We start from the raw sequence: 12,288 nt of genomic DNA on the forward strand, positions 1-12,288 counted from the left end.
ATGTTCGTTCAGGACATTAACTGGGGAAGGTAGAACCGAACGTGCGGTGACCACGTATAAGGTACATATAAGGTGGAGATTGTCGTAGATTAACCTGCCCGGGATAGCGCTTCCCCGACAAGTCCGACCACGACCCGCGCCAACCTTTTTGATAGCACCTTGGCCAAAATCTTTTAACTCTGTGTTTAGTAGAGCTATGGGCCTAAAGTTCCCTATCTCATCCCCCTTGCTCGGGTCCTTTCTGATCAACGTCACCCCCTCCCCGGCTCGCAGACTTGGGAATTCTCCCATTCTGCTGCCAGTTGGCGTAAACGCTGGCCAGTAGGTGCCCGAACAAGTCTGGCATACTTCTATAGAATTCATAGGGCAGACCAACGGGACCCAGCGACTTCTCCCGGGGCACTCGCCCACCACCTCGATTACTTCCTCGGCTGTGATTGGCCCTTCACAGCACTCAGCCTCTCGTGCCGGGAGACGCGGGCCACCAGACAGGGAGTCCCTAAGGGCCTCACCATGATCCAGCGTCCCGCCCCTCCCGAACAACTCAGCAAAGTGCTTGTAAAGCGCCTCACACATCTCGTCCCTTCCTTTGACCGAACGTCCGTTTTCGTCGACGAAAGATCTAATTGTGGCATCGTTGCCATGCTGGGTTTCTACCGTACGGGCCCATCCGGCAGCATTAATTCCCTCACGGCCCAATGCTCGCATTTTAGCCCGAACTCTGCACCCCTCATGTTTGGCTTTGAGGTGACAGTCCAATGCCGTTCTCACTGCCAGAATGTGAGCTGCAGAGCCCAACCTCAATGCCTCTTCTAAGTCCTTCTAGTTTCCCTTCAATTCTTGCCTTATCTAGATATCTTAGCTGTTGACTAAACCTAATGGACTCAAATCGAATGGCTCTCTTGAAGGCGAACCGTCAACGGTTATTAACCACGGCGTCGGTTAACGCCCTCTGTACTAACTCCTTAATCCGGCTACGGTATGCCTCGCAAGTCAAAATAGACTTATTAAGCTTCCAGTAGCCGGATCCTCTCTTAACTGTACTATTTATGTCCAGTCTACACTTAACCATTCTATGGTCAGTGTAGGCTACTTGGACAATCCGTGGACGGCTAAAACTAGTCTTATCTATAGTTCTTATCATTATCTAATTAAAACTTGAGCTTTCCGGCGCCACTAATCCAGGTCCACTCTGGGACGTCCGGAAAGTCAAGCCTGTAATGATCTGCCAGCAGAAAGCGCTTAGGCAGATCCACGAGACGTGAGTTCGCTTTCCTACCGGTTGCGCCAATGCTATTGATGCGTGTGTCAACAATAGCGTTAAAGTCTCCTAACACTACTAATGTCTTCGACGTCACGAGAAAGTTCTCCAGGCGCCGATAAAAATCAGTTTGGAATCCTCTAGCACAAGGTGCACAGAGTCCGATCAACCTGAAGACCTTACGACCAGCCCGCCTTTAGGGTCTACATAGACCGTACTAGTCTGCAGATCCAAGCCTTTACGGACCAGTACCACTACACTCCTTCGTCCTCCGGTCTGGCCAGGAGACATGATTTTCGCATAGCCATTAAGGAGGGGTGAGAAGGTTTATAGACTGTCCAGCTTGGTCACAGTAGCAACCATCACATGTATATCGTGTGATCTGAGGTCGTCTAGGAAACAAGTTTGCTTCCACTTCGAACTCAGACCACGCACATTCAGAAAACCAAGGTTAAGTGCAGCCACAACTTAAAAAGTAGAGGTTCTACTTACCCTTCACGGGCGACATTGGGGCTGACTTCACCACCCGTGCTTGAATAGGGTTTCCCCTATCCAGGCACACCTCTTCGGACAGTCTTTGTGCTTCGAGAAAAGCTTGGCGATGTTGTGGTTCACTATTATTTCGTCTGTGTATTTGTTTCTGGTGTCAAATTCCACCAACACCTTAATGTCACAGTCATCTTTTTCTTTTTTTCCGGGGACAAGTGGTCGGGTTTTTTTATAATTCGCTGTGTGTTCTCATTTGTTTTTGTGGGTGTGAGTTTGTTTACGAACTACTACGTACTCCCCCTCGACCACCTCCATGGTGTCGTCCGAGGGAGCTGTACTTTTTCCATCAGGTGCCAACAAGGGGGTGGGTATTTTTTTACTTGTGTCGGGGTTTGTGTATGCAGGGATTGGGTTTTTGTGGTGTTATGTTTAGGGGCCGGCACCGCAGTTGGGGGAGTGGGAATTTTTACTTGTGTGGGCTCTGGTATATGCGTAGATTTGGGGACTATTTTGGGGTTTTCTGAAGGGCCTGGCGTCTGCGCCATTTTTTCCATCTTTTCTTTTTCTTTTTGATTCCTTGTTTCGCAGTCCACGCGAATGTGGCCCTTTCCCCCACACTTATAGCAGGTGGGTGTTCTTCCTTCTACCTGCACTCTAAGGGCCACATTCTCGCCTACGAGCACCCTTTTGGAAAGCTCCTGAAGGTCTTCCTGCGTCCCCTGTACAATTGCTGTAATGCTTCGCCCGCACCAATTCAGGGGGGTGGGAGAGCATGTAATTTGCAAGAATTTTATACGGTCCGTCCTGTTAAACAGCAGAGCGGCCATCACCTCCTTAGTGTCAACCTCCGGTGGTACTTCTGTCACCTTCACACGGGAAATCCGCCTTCCCATGTATGTTGGCAGAAGTACCACTTTTGTTTTCAGGGGACACACGGAATGCCCGTGGGCCACCTCTTCACTAGAAAAACGGACCTCAACTGCACCGTATGCCCATCCCCTTGCAATATAGGCTACGTATTTCTCGAAGTGTTTAAACCTTCTGTTTTGTGGGCAGAAGGATTTAAACACTACGGTCCGTTTTTCTGTGTCGACCACACTGGAGGAGGGTGATATTTTAACGTCACCGCCATCCTCTTTCATTCTTTTAAATAAACCTTCCAGTTGATCGAGAGGAATGTCGATATTTTCGGTTGCAACCGCGGCAACCACCGAAAACTTTTTCACATTTTCTTGCTTACTCTCTACGAGAGTACACCTCTCATGTATAATTTCAACCGAAATTCTTCGGTTGAAATTAATTTCACAAGTAAATTACACAAATTAAATAGTTTCCCGCAAAATTGGAAAATAAAAAAATTTCCTCTTGAAGAGGACAACAGTTCACTAACAAAGTTCAAATCCCACCCCCGTTAGGGAGAGAGGCACAAAAATGCACTGAGACTAGTTAAAATATTTTTTTATTATTATATTTAAAGATTTAACCGGTTTCACATTTTACAGATTTTCAAAATGTTGAAATAGAATGACGTAACTTGTGTTGCAGCTGTTTTGATTCTGACTATAAAAATAAGGCAATTTTCAGGCACTAATCAGAAGCAAAACAAAAGAAAATCAGTTTAAACTGTGAAACCGGTTAAAACTTTAAATATAATAATAAAAATTATTTTATCTATTCTCAGTGCATTTTCAACTTCTAGTTTTCCAATATATGTGTGTGTGTATATATATATATATATATATATATATGTGTGTGTGTGTGTGTGTGTGTGTGTGTGTGTGTGTGTGTGTGTGTGTGTGTGTGTGTGTGTGTGTATGGATATATATATTTCCATATACGAGTGGGTAAAAAAGGTTCCTGAACTTTCCCAAGGTGCCACGCAGTGTGACTGGGAAGCTAGCTTCTTACCACATACCCACTCCTGCGCCTCTGTGTGTGTGTGTGTGTGTGTGTGTGTGTGTGTGTGTGTGTGTGTGTGTGTGTTCATTTACTGGTTTCAGTCAGAGGCTGGGGCTATACTGGAGTACCACCTTTTCGTGTTTTTCGTTCTCCTTTCGGTTCTGTTTTTATTGAAGAAGCGAGTTGGACGGAGCTGCTCTTCTTGGTGCCTTCTGACGTGATGTGGATTCATCTGGGATTTCAGATAGAAATGTGTCCAGGTGCTTTTTGAATGCTTCCATATATACGCTTTGCAAATCTCTGAGGTTCCTTGACAGGATGTTAAATAGTTGTGACCCCCTGAAACCCAAGCTGTTGCTATACTGGACCCTTGTCTGAGATGAAGGAGGCGGTGTCTTTTATATTATGCAGTGCCATCCGGTTTGGTGGTTAGCATAGCTTTTAATTCCAAAGCTTTGAGCAAAACCTTCCAGGATCTTCCATATATATATACATATATATATATATATCACTGCATATCTTTCTCGCCTTCTCTCTTGGGAATAGAGACTCCTCAGTATACATACATACATACATACATACATACATACCAGCTAATGAAACACACTTTCCATTCAATTGTATCCTTCTTATTTTTATACTGGGTCAATGACAAAAGGGCTGAGAGATTTTCCAACATTTCGTGACTACCTGATCACCGAAATCAGGCAAACATGGAATTTTCTATCTAGTAATACTCGCATGCATTCGTGTGATAGTTGTGCACGAGCACAAACACACACACACACACACACACACACACACACACACACACACACACACACACACACACACACACACACATACACACACACACAAGCACACACACATTTTAAATATCGTCACATATACTCACAGACACGTAATAATACTTTGCATGTGTATATTGCTAAATCTTCATGTATCCACTTAAAAAACAAATTGATACATCCGTGTGTGATTTCATTCTGTGTAATCGTATTATGTTGCAGTATAGAAAACACTTACTAAGTAGGTGTGGCCGTTGTTTCTCTTAGACGGGACAAAAATTCTAAGTGTTTCTACTGTCCATTTCATTTCCGGATATCATTGTTGAAAATAGAAATATTAATATTCTAAGTTTCCCTGTTATCTACAGTCAAGTTTCAGGGTTTGTTGAAAGCATAATTAATCAGAAACAGTCAGATTCGGTTACACTCTTCGAAGCAGAAGGCCTGAACAAAATGTCTGCTGAAAATTTGATAATTTTTTACACTGGAATATTATTGATGCTTTCAATCGAACAGATTTTTACGAGTATGTTAGCAATTCTTGTTTCTGTTTTTAAAATGTCATTCTTTCTTTCTGTCTATTTACTATCTCCCCATATGTTAATTACATGTTTTAGCGGCAATTAATGTACATCCTAATTACTTCATAATGTATTTTTCATGCTTCATGTTTTCTATGAGACGTTTCCACTCTCCGTGCTCTCTCTCTCTCTCTCTCTCTCTCTCTCTCTCTCTCTCTCTCTCTCTCTCTCTCTCTCTCTCTCTTAATTATTCTCCATCTCGAATCCCTCATTTATATTGACGTATATTTACACACGTACACACACACACACATATAAATATATATATATATATATATATATATATATATATATATATATATATATATATATATACACATACATATAAATATATATATATATATGAATACACACAAACATACAAACACACACACACACAAACACAAACACACACATGTTGTTGCAGACATATATATATGTGTTTAAAATCTTCGCTTCTTAATACTAGAAAGATCGGACTTTTCACCTACCTTTAAGGATCAGAATGCGTCAATTGACACAAAGATATTTTTCAATTTGAAAGGAAAGGAAGAAAAGGAGAGATAGAAAATATTTATTAAATGCATAAATCTATTGAGTCTTAAGATTTCATAATGATATTTGTTTCAATAGTTTGATATTTTGAAAGAAATCTATCCTTACAAAATGAAAAGAAATTTATTGAAATTTTAAACCTTCATCGCAACATTTTAATGCACATTTGCCACACAGAAGTATTTTACAGACTCCCCACATTTTTGTGGTTCTGTTTCGGCATTTTGCTTTCACACATGTATATCTGTTATTATTTCTAGAGATAAATGTTTCCTAAGTTGGACGTATGAAAGCACATGAACGACCGTGAGGCGAATCACCACAAAGTTCTTTAGCAAACTTTTTGAATATATTCCCTTCGACTAACGACTGCGATGCAAACTCAGCTGTTTATAAGAACAACATCGAAAATAATATTAAAACGTGTGTTGGCCATCGTCTACTGGAAATATTAGTCACTTTTCATGCATTCTAGAGATAGGCAAATAGGAAATAATAGTTATACCCAAAGATAAGAGTTGTCTTACACAATGTAATAAATAGTATGTTTGCGTGTATTGAATGAATAAAGCTTTGCCATTTGGTCAAGCACGTCTACGCCTACCTTACTTTTGTTATAAAAGGGTATGGTGTCAGGCTTCTTCTTGAGGTTATCTTCACAAAGGATTTAGTAGGCTTTTCTGTGGATTTCAAAATTACAGTTTCATGGACTAGTTTCATCTGTTCTACTGCTTCTAGTAATTTCCTTCTGTCCTGACGTATTGTTCCCACTAAACTGCAGTTTTGTTTTCCTGCAAAGAAAGATCTAAGGAGGAGAGATGATTGTCTCATGTGAAATTGTAGCATTTTTTTTAACAGAGATGTCGTTAGTTTTAGCACTACATTCGTAGGCACACTAACATTGTCACTTCTGCCGTATATACGATTTTGCTTTTCAGTAAATATTAAATCAACTGTAATAGATTTCTAAGGATACAAGTGTTGGATAAGATTCCATCTACCAAATCCACTCACAAGGCTTTGATTAGCCCGAGGCTATTGTAGAAGACACTTTCCAAGCTGCCGCGCAGTGGGACTGAACCCGGAATCATGTGATGGGGAAGCAAGCTTCTTACTACACAGCCACTCCTGCGCCTATATACATATATATATATACATATATATATATATATATATATATATATATATATATATATATATATATACATGTATGTATATATGTAGGCATATATATATATATGTATGCATATATGTGTGTGTGTTTGTGTGTGCGAGGGGTGTGAGTGTGGGTGTGTCTCCTTCGTTCTTTTGTGGGGGGATACTGTGGGGGAAGGAGCTGAGCCTATATTCTTCGTAGGTTTTCCAAGATCTGCATAGCTACCATTCTTTCTGAATAGTGAAAAGTTGAAAATAATTTCAGATACATAGAAAGAATATTAGAAGAAGGATATCGTCTGCTGTGGTAGGACTGAGCGTGATGGCTATTTCGAGAGCTGAAAGAGGGGACATTATATGGATAAGCGGATGTCAGTTTGTATCATAAAGATATTGTGGAAACAATACTCCATTGTTGGCATCACTTGAGATTTATAGATAAAATTTATAGATAAAATTTATAGATAAAATTGTTTTTAGCTCTGGTCAGTAAATGTTATTTCCTATTTGCTTCTATTTAGAGATCAAAGGAAATCACTACTTTTCCCTTCAAAGTTTGCTTTTGTCCCCTAGACAAAATTGTTTTGAAACTGAACTATTTTCCATTACCTTTCAGACAAATTCAGCATTGAACTGCAAAAGCATAGTTATCTAGAACTCTCTAGAGGTTTGAACAACTTTCGGGACGTTTCTAAATGTTTCGAGAATTTCTAGAACGTTCCGGCAACATAGATGGCAGCACAAATACAGGAACGTAAATTCAACAGTTCAGTTTACTTCTTGCTGTTCAAATAGAGGCACAAATCGTCGTGATAGTTACATTCATCGCTGATGACATCTGGATGACGCATTTTCCTATGTATGTGGAGAATTTATCAAGAGAGGAGCGAAATATTACTCTCTCGATGTTTCCCAACTACTCTTGGTCATGACTAGACATGCACATTGTCAGTCATTAAATATCGTATCAAAGACAATGTTTGATGGAAATATTAGTCACTTTTCATGCATTCTAGAGATAGGCAAATAGGAAATAATAGTTATACCCAAAGATAAGAGTTGTCTTACACAATGTAATTAATAGTATGATTGCGTGTATTAATATAGTTTCATTAATATCACTTCTTTCTTTACATCGCAATTCTTGTGAAATAGTTTGGTCGGTCGACAGCTGCCCCAAAGTGTGTATCTCATCGGGTGATAAATAAATGCAACTCGTTAAAATAACTTTACTGCAATATAACTTCCTGTTTTGTAGAAAGAAAAGCAGCCAGACGGAGGAAATATCTTCATTTATATAAAAGATCAAAAATAAAATCACAGATAGCAAAAAGAGAAACAAACACGCAATCCAGCGAGAAAAGTATTAACAATAACCGTTAACAAATATGGATGTATAATGCCCAATGCAGTGGAAATGAAATTTGACTAACTGTTAACATAATTTAATTTACTTTAAGGTATGGATGACTTAAATTTACTTATAACCGCCCCATTCTTACAAACACAAAGTAGATAGCTAACTCACTTTGTGAACATGAGTGCACCAAATCTCACGTTGCGTATGCTCACATTTTTGCGGATGCTTGTATGAGCGAGTGTACTCGCGCCATGCAGCTTGCCCGAGGGCGTTTATACATCCATATTTGCTAACGGTTATTTTTTATAATTTTCTTGCTGCATTGCGTATTCGTTTCTCTTTTTGCCTTCTGTGATTTTATTTTTGATCTCCTATATAAATGAAGATATTTCTTCCGTCTGGCTGCTTTTCTTTCTACAAGACGGGAAGTTACATAGCGGAAAAGTTACTTTAACGAGTTGTATCTATTTATCACCCGACGAGATACATCTGCACCACCAGATGCTCCGGAGTCAGTTGTTTAGTGTCCCACCTATGGGGAATCGATGCTAGATGTGTTGGAACAATTGTCGTGATTAACAATAAATTCTCGTATATTCCATCTTCCGTCTTTCATTTGCCATATACATAACGATCACTGTGAAAGTGACCGTGCTTTACCAGTAAGCTACCAGGTGTAAACCATTCTTTTTATTGTCCATTTATATATATATATATATATATATATATATATATATATATACATACAGAAAATTAATATAGACAACCATGTGCAATGTGTTACCAAAAAGCAAAATTATGACTGTCATTAAATATGAAAGCTCTTCATTTTCGATTACGTTAGTGTATATAAATGCACATACATACTCACTGATGCATGAAAAACATACATAAATGAAAGCATACATGCACATATACATATAAATGTGTACATAAATCTGAATGTATGGCTGTGTGGTAAGAAGTTTGCTTCCCAACCACATGGTTCCGTGTTCAGTCTCACTGCGTGGCACATTGAACTACTGTCTTTAGTATAGTATCGGGCCGACCAAAGCATTGTGAGTGGATTTGAAAACGGAAACTGATAGAAGCCCGTCGTATGTATATGTATATGTATATGTGTGTGTGTGCGTGTTTGTGCTTGTTCCTCCCTCTTTTAACTTCTTGCATACTTCCAGCCCACAGCAACATCATATCTCCTCCACTATTTAACTATTACGTGTCAAAAGTGAAATAAAAACACTCATATCATTCGAACCGGAATCTCAAAAACATTGTCACCTTACATCTCATTCTCATTTAAGTACCACGACAGGCAAATAAAAATTACATGTAATATATAAATTTGCAATGGATTACTAAATCTTGTGCCTCCCCTAAGTATAACTGTTATTATCCCCTAGGAACTGTTATTATTCTACATAAATCAGTGTCTGGATCTTGTTCAAAATGGGGGTACCAGTATTTTCTTAACGAAACACTTTGAAACTTGGGACACTGGTAGAATGTGTCATATAAAACATCTTTTTCTCTTAGTCTTCTTAACAAAAAAACGTACATCGCAAGTTATTTCATGTTAAGGTTGTCGTATTTCTGTAATCTCAACCAATGACTGACGTCCATTCAGCCGTAAAAATTAAGTGCTGACTACGTAAACAAACGAATCTCGGCGGTGATAAAATTATTATTTCTTGTCAAAAAATGGCTGAAGCATATTGGCAGTAGCTAATAAACCTTTCTATTATAGGCACAAGGCATGATTTTTGAGGGAAGGAGCAAGTCAATTAGGGTTAGGGTTAGGGTTAGGGTTAGGGAAAACGAACACACGTGTGTTGCCTCTGCAAAATGTCAGAAGTAATGGAAATTAAATACGCTTTACATCGCTTAAAGTGCCAAAGGAGTAACTTGTAAACAGCTGAATACTTGTCAGTGATTGGTTGAAATTATCGAAATAAGACAATTTTTTACATGAAATAAATCCGAATACAAAATTTTTTTTTCTGTTCTATAACACAAAATAGATAAGTATACGAACATTAATGAAAACTGGTGCCCCCGTTTTGAACAAGATCCCAGTGTCTTATATTTTACAAATATTTCATAACCCCATTTCCAAAGGTATCTTTATCTTAATTTATTCTTTAATTAGTATTTGATATACATATCTTGACTAACCCTTATTATCTCTGTTGTAACTTTTACATCATTTGCAATGAAATATTTTATTCTATAAAATCTTTATAAAACTTACTGGATATAAAAATATTTTATCGTTTCATATTTAATTTTGATTTTTAAATTTTCACATCTTATATTATTAAACTTTTGTATATCTATATACCCTTCTGTATATTTGTGTAGTTTCTACAGATTGTAGAGTGGTTTACAATTTGTTTTCATAAAACTCACTATATATAATATAATGATTGAAAAAGTGCGGAAGTGTGTCCAGTTTATTTCTTTTCCCACCTTATTAAAAAAGTCATATTACTCTGAATAAATTATAAATGCATATTAAAAAAGTATTAAATTACAAAATTCATTTGTATGTGAAATATAAATTATTATGCTTAATATTCTTCTCCACTCAAGGCTCAAGGCCCGAAATTTTGGGGAAGGGGGCCAGTCGATTAGATCGATCTCAGTACGCAGCTAGTACTTAATTTATCGACCCCGAAAGGGTGAAAGGCAAAGTCGACCTCAGCAGAATTTGAATTCAGAACGTAAAGACAAACGAAATACCGCAAAGCATTTCGCCCAGCTGCTAACGTTCCTGCCAGCTCAATGCGCGTGCGCATGTGTGTGCGTGCGTGCGTGTACGCGTGTGTGTGTGTGTGTGTGTGTGTGTGTCCGCGTGCGTGTGTGTGTTTGCGTGCGCGCGCGCGTACTCCACAACTACTTGACAATTAGACGTTGGTGTGTTTAATTTCCTGTATTCTAGCGGTTCGGCAATAGAGTCCAGATTTATAATAAGTATTGGGGGCGCTCTCGTCCGATAAAATTCTCCAAGACGGTGCTCCAGTTTGGCCGCAGTCTAATGACTGAGACACGTAAGAGATAAAAATTAGAAAATATAAATTTGTAACAAATCTCACTCGAACCATCCAGATAATCTATCTCATTAACCTCTTTACCAATCATGCTAGTCTCAAAACGCCAAGAGTAAACTGTAAATAACAATCATTCATTAAAAACTATAATTTGGAACGAAAATATCATGTGTATAACAGGCACAAAACTCCCAAAGTAAACTTAATTTCTTTCTTTTCTATAAATCTTTAAGAGACGACAAGTCCGCTAAAGAAAGGGGCAACAGTGACTCCAGAGGGATTGTTTCTAACTTGTCTGAATACTTTACTAGCAAACGAAATGTATTTATTATATGATATTAACTTTATTAACTCATTTAAATTATCTTTTCTTATTTACTAGATATTAGATGTAAATAGATATATTAGATATGTAAATGAGTGGTTGTGGGGTAAGTAGCTTGCTTACCAGCCACATGGTTCCGGGTTCAGTCCCACTGCATGGCACCTTGGGCAAATGTCTTCTGCTATAGCCTCAGGCCGACCAAAGCCTTGTGAGTGGATTTGGTAGACGGAAACTGAAAGAAGCCCATCGTATATATGTATATATATATATATATATATATATATATATATATATATATATATATATATATATATATATATATATATATATATATATGTGTGTGTGTGTGTGTGTGTGGGTGGGTGTGTGTGGGTGTGTATGTTTGTGTGTCTGTGTTTGTCCCCCCACCATCGCTTGACAACCGATGATGGTGTGTTTACGTCCCCGTAACTTAGCGGTTCGGCAAAAAGAGACCGATAGAATAAGTACTAGGCTTACAAAGAATAAGTCCTGGGGTCGATTTTCTCGACTAAAGGCGGTGCTCCAGCATGGCCGCAGTCAAATGACTGAAACAAGTAAAAGAGTAAAAGAAAATATATATATATATATATATATATATATATATATATATATATATATATATATATATATATATATAGATATAAATAGATATAAAATAGACATAAAACCGTCCTCTATTCTTTATCGAAATTTACCCCCAATACACGAGATGTGTAAATTTAAACCAGTTATGACCAAAACGGCGGCCCGCGGGACTTTTGAAATGGCACGTCCAACAAGAAATTACTTACCTTTTAGTAGTGCGACTCGCCTGATCATGATCCC

General features: G+C 38.4%; 1 protein-coding gene across 2 annotated transcripts in view; it reads left to right on the forward strand.

The window, feature by feature from the left end:
- The first annotated feature begins 4,780 nt into the window (after positions 1-4,780).
- The window catches only part of LOC106883354 (receptor-type tyrosine-protein phosphatase C), a 59,613-nt gene continuing 52,105 nt past the window's right edge, over positions 4,781-12,288 (forward strand). The window contains exon 1 of one of the 2 annotated variants that reach the window (XM_089346231.1): positions 4,781-4,963. In XM_089346231.1, the coding sequence (XP_089202357.1) occupies positions 4,891-4,963 (73 nt within the window). In that variant the 5' untranslated portion in view covers positions 4,781-4,890. The remainder of the gene's footprint in view (positions 4,964-12,288) is intronic. The other variant, XM_089346230.1, reaches the window with a different exon arrangement.

Source organism: Octopus bimaculoides, chromosome 30, assembly GCF_046866305.1.
Source record: "Octopus bimaculoides isolate indiv1 chromosome 30, ASM4686630v1, whole genome shotgun sequence".
NCBI classification, from domain to species: Eukaryota; Metazoa; Mollusca; class Cephalopoda; order Octopoda; family Octopodidae; genus Octopus; species Octopus bimaculoides.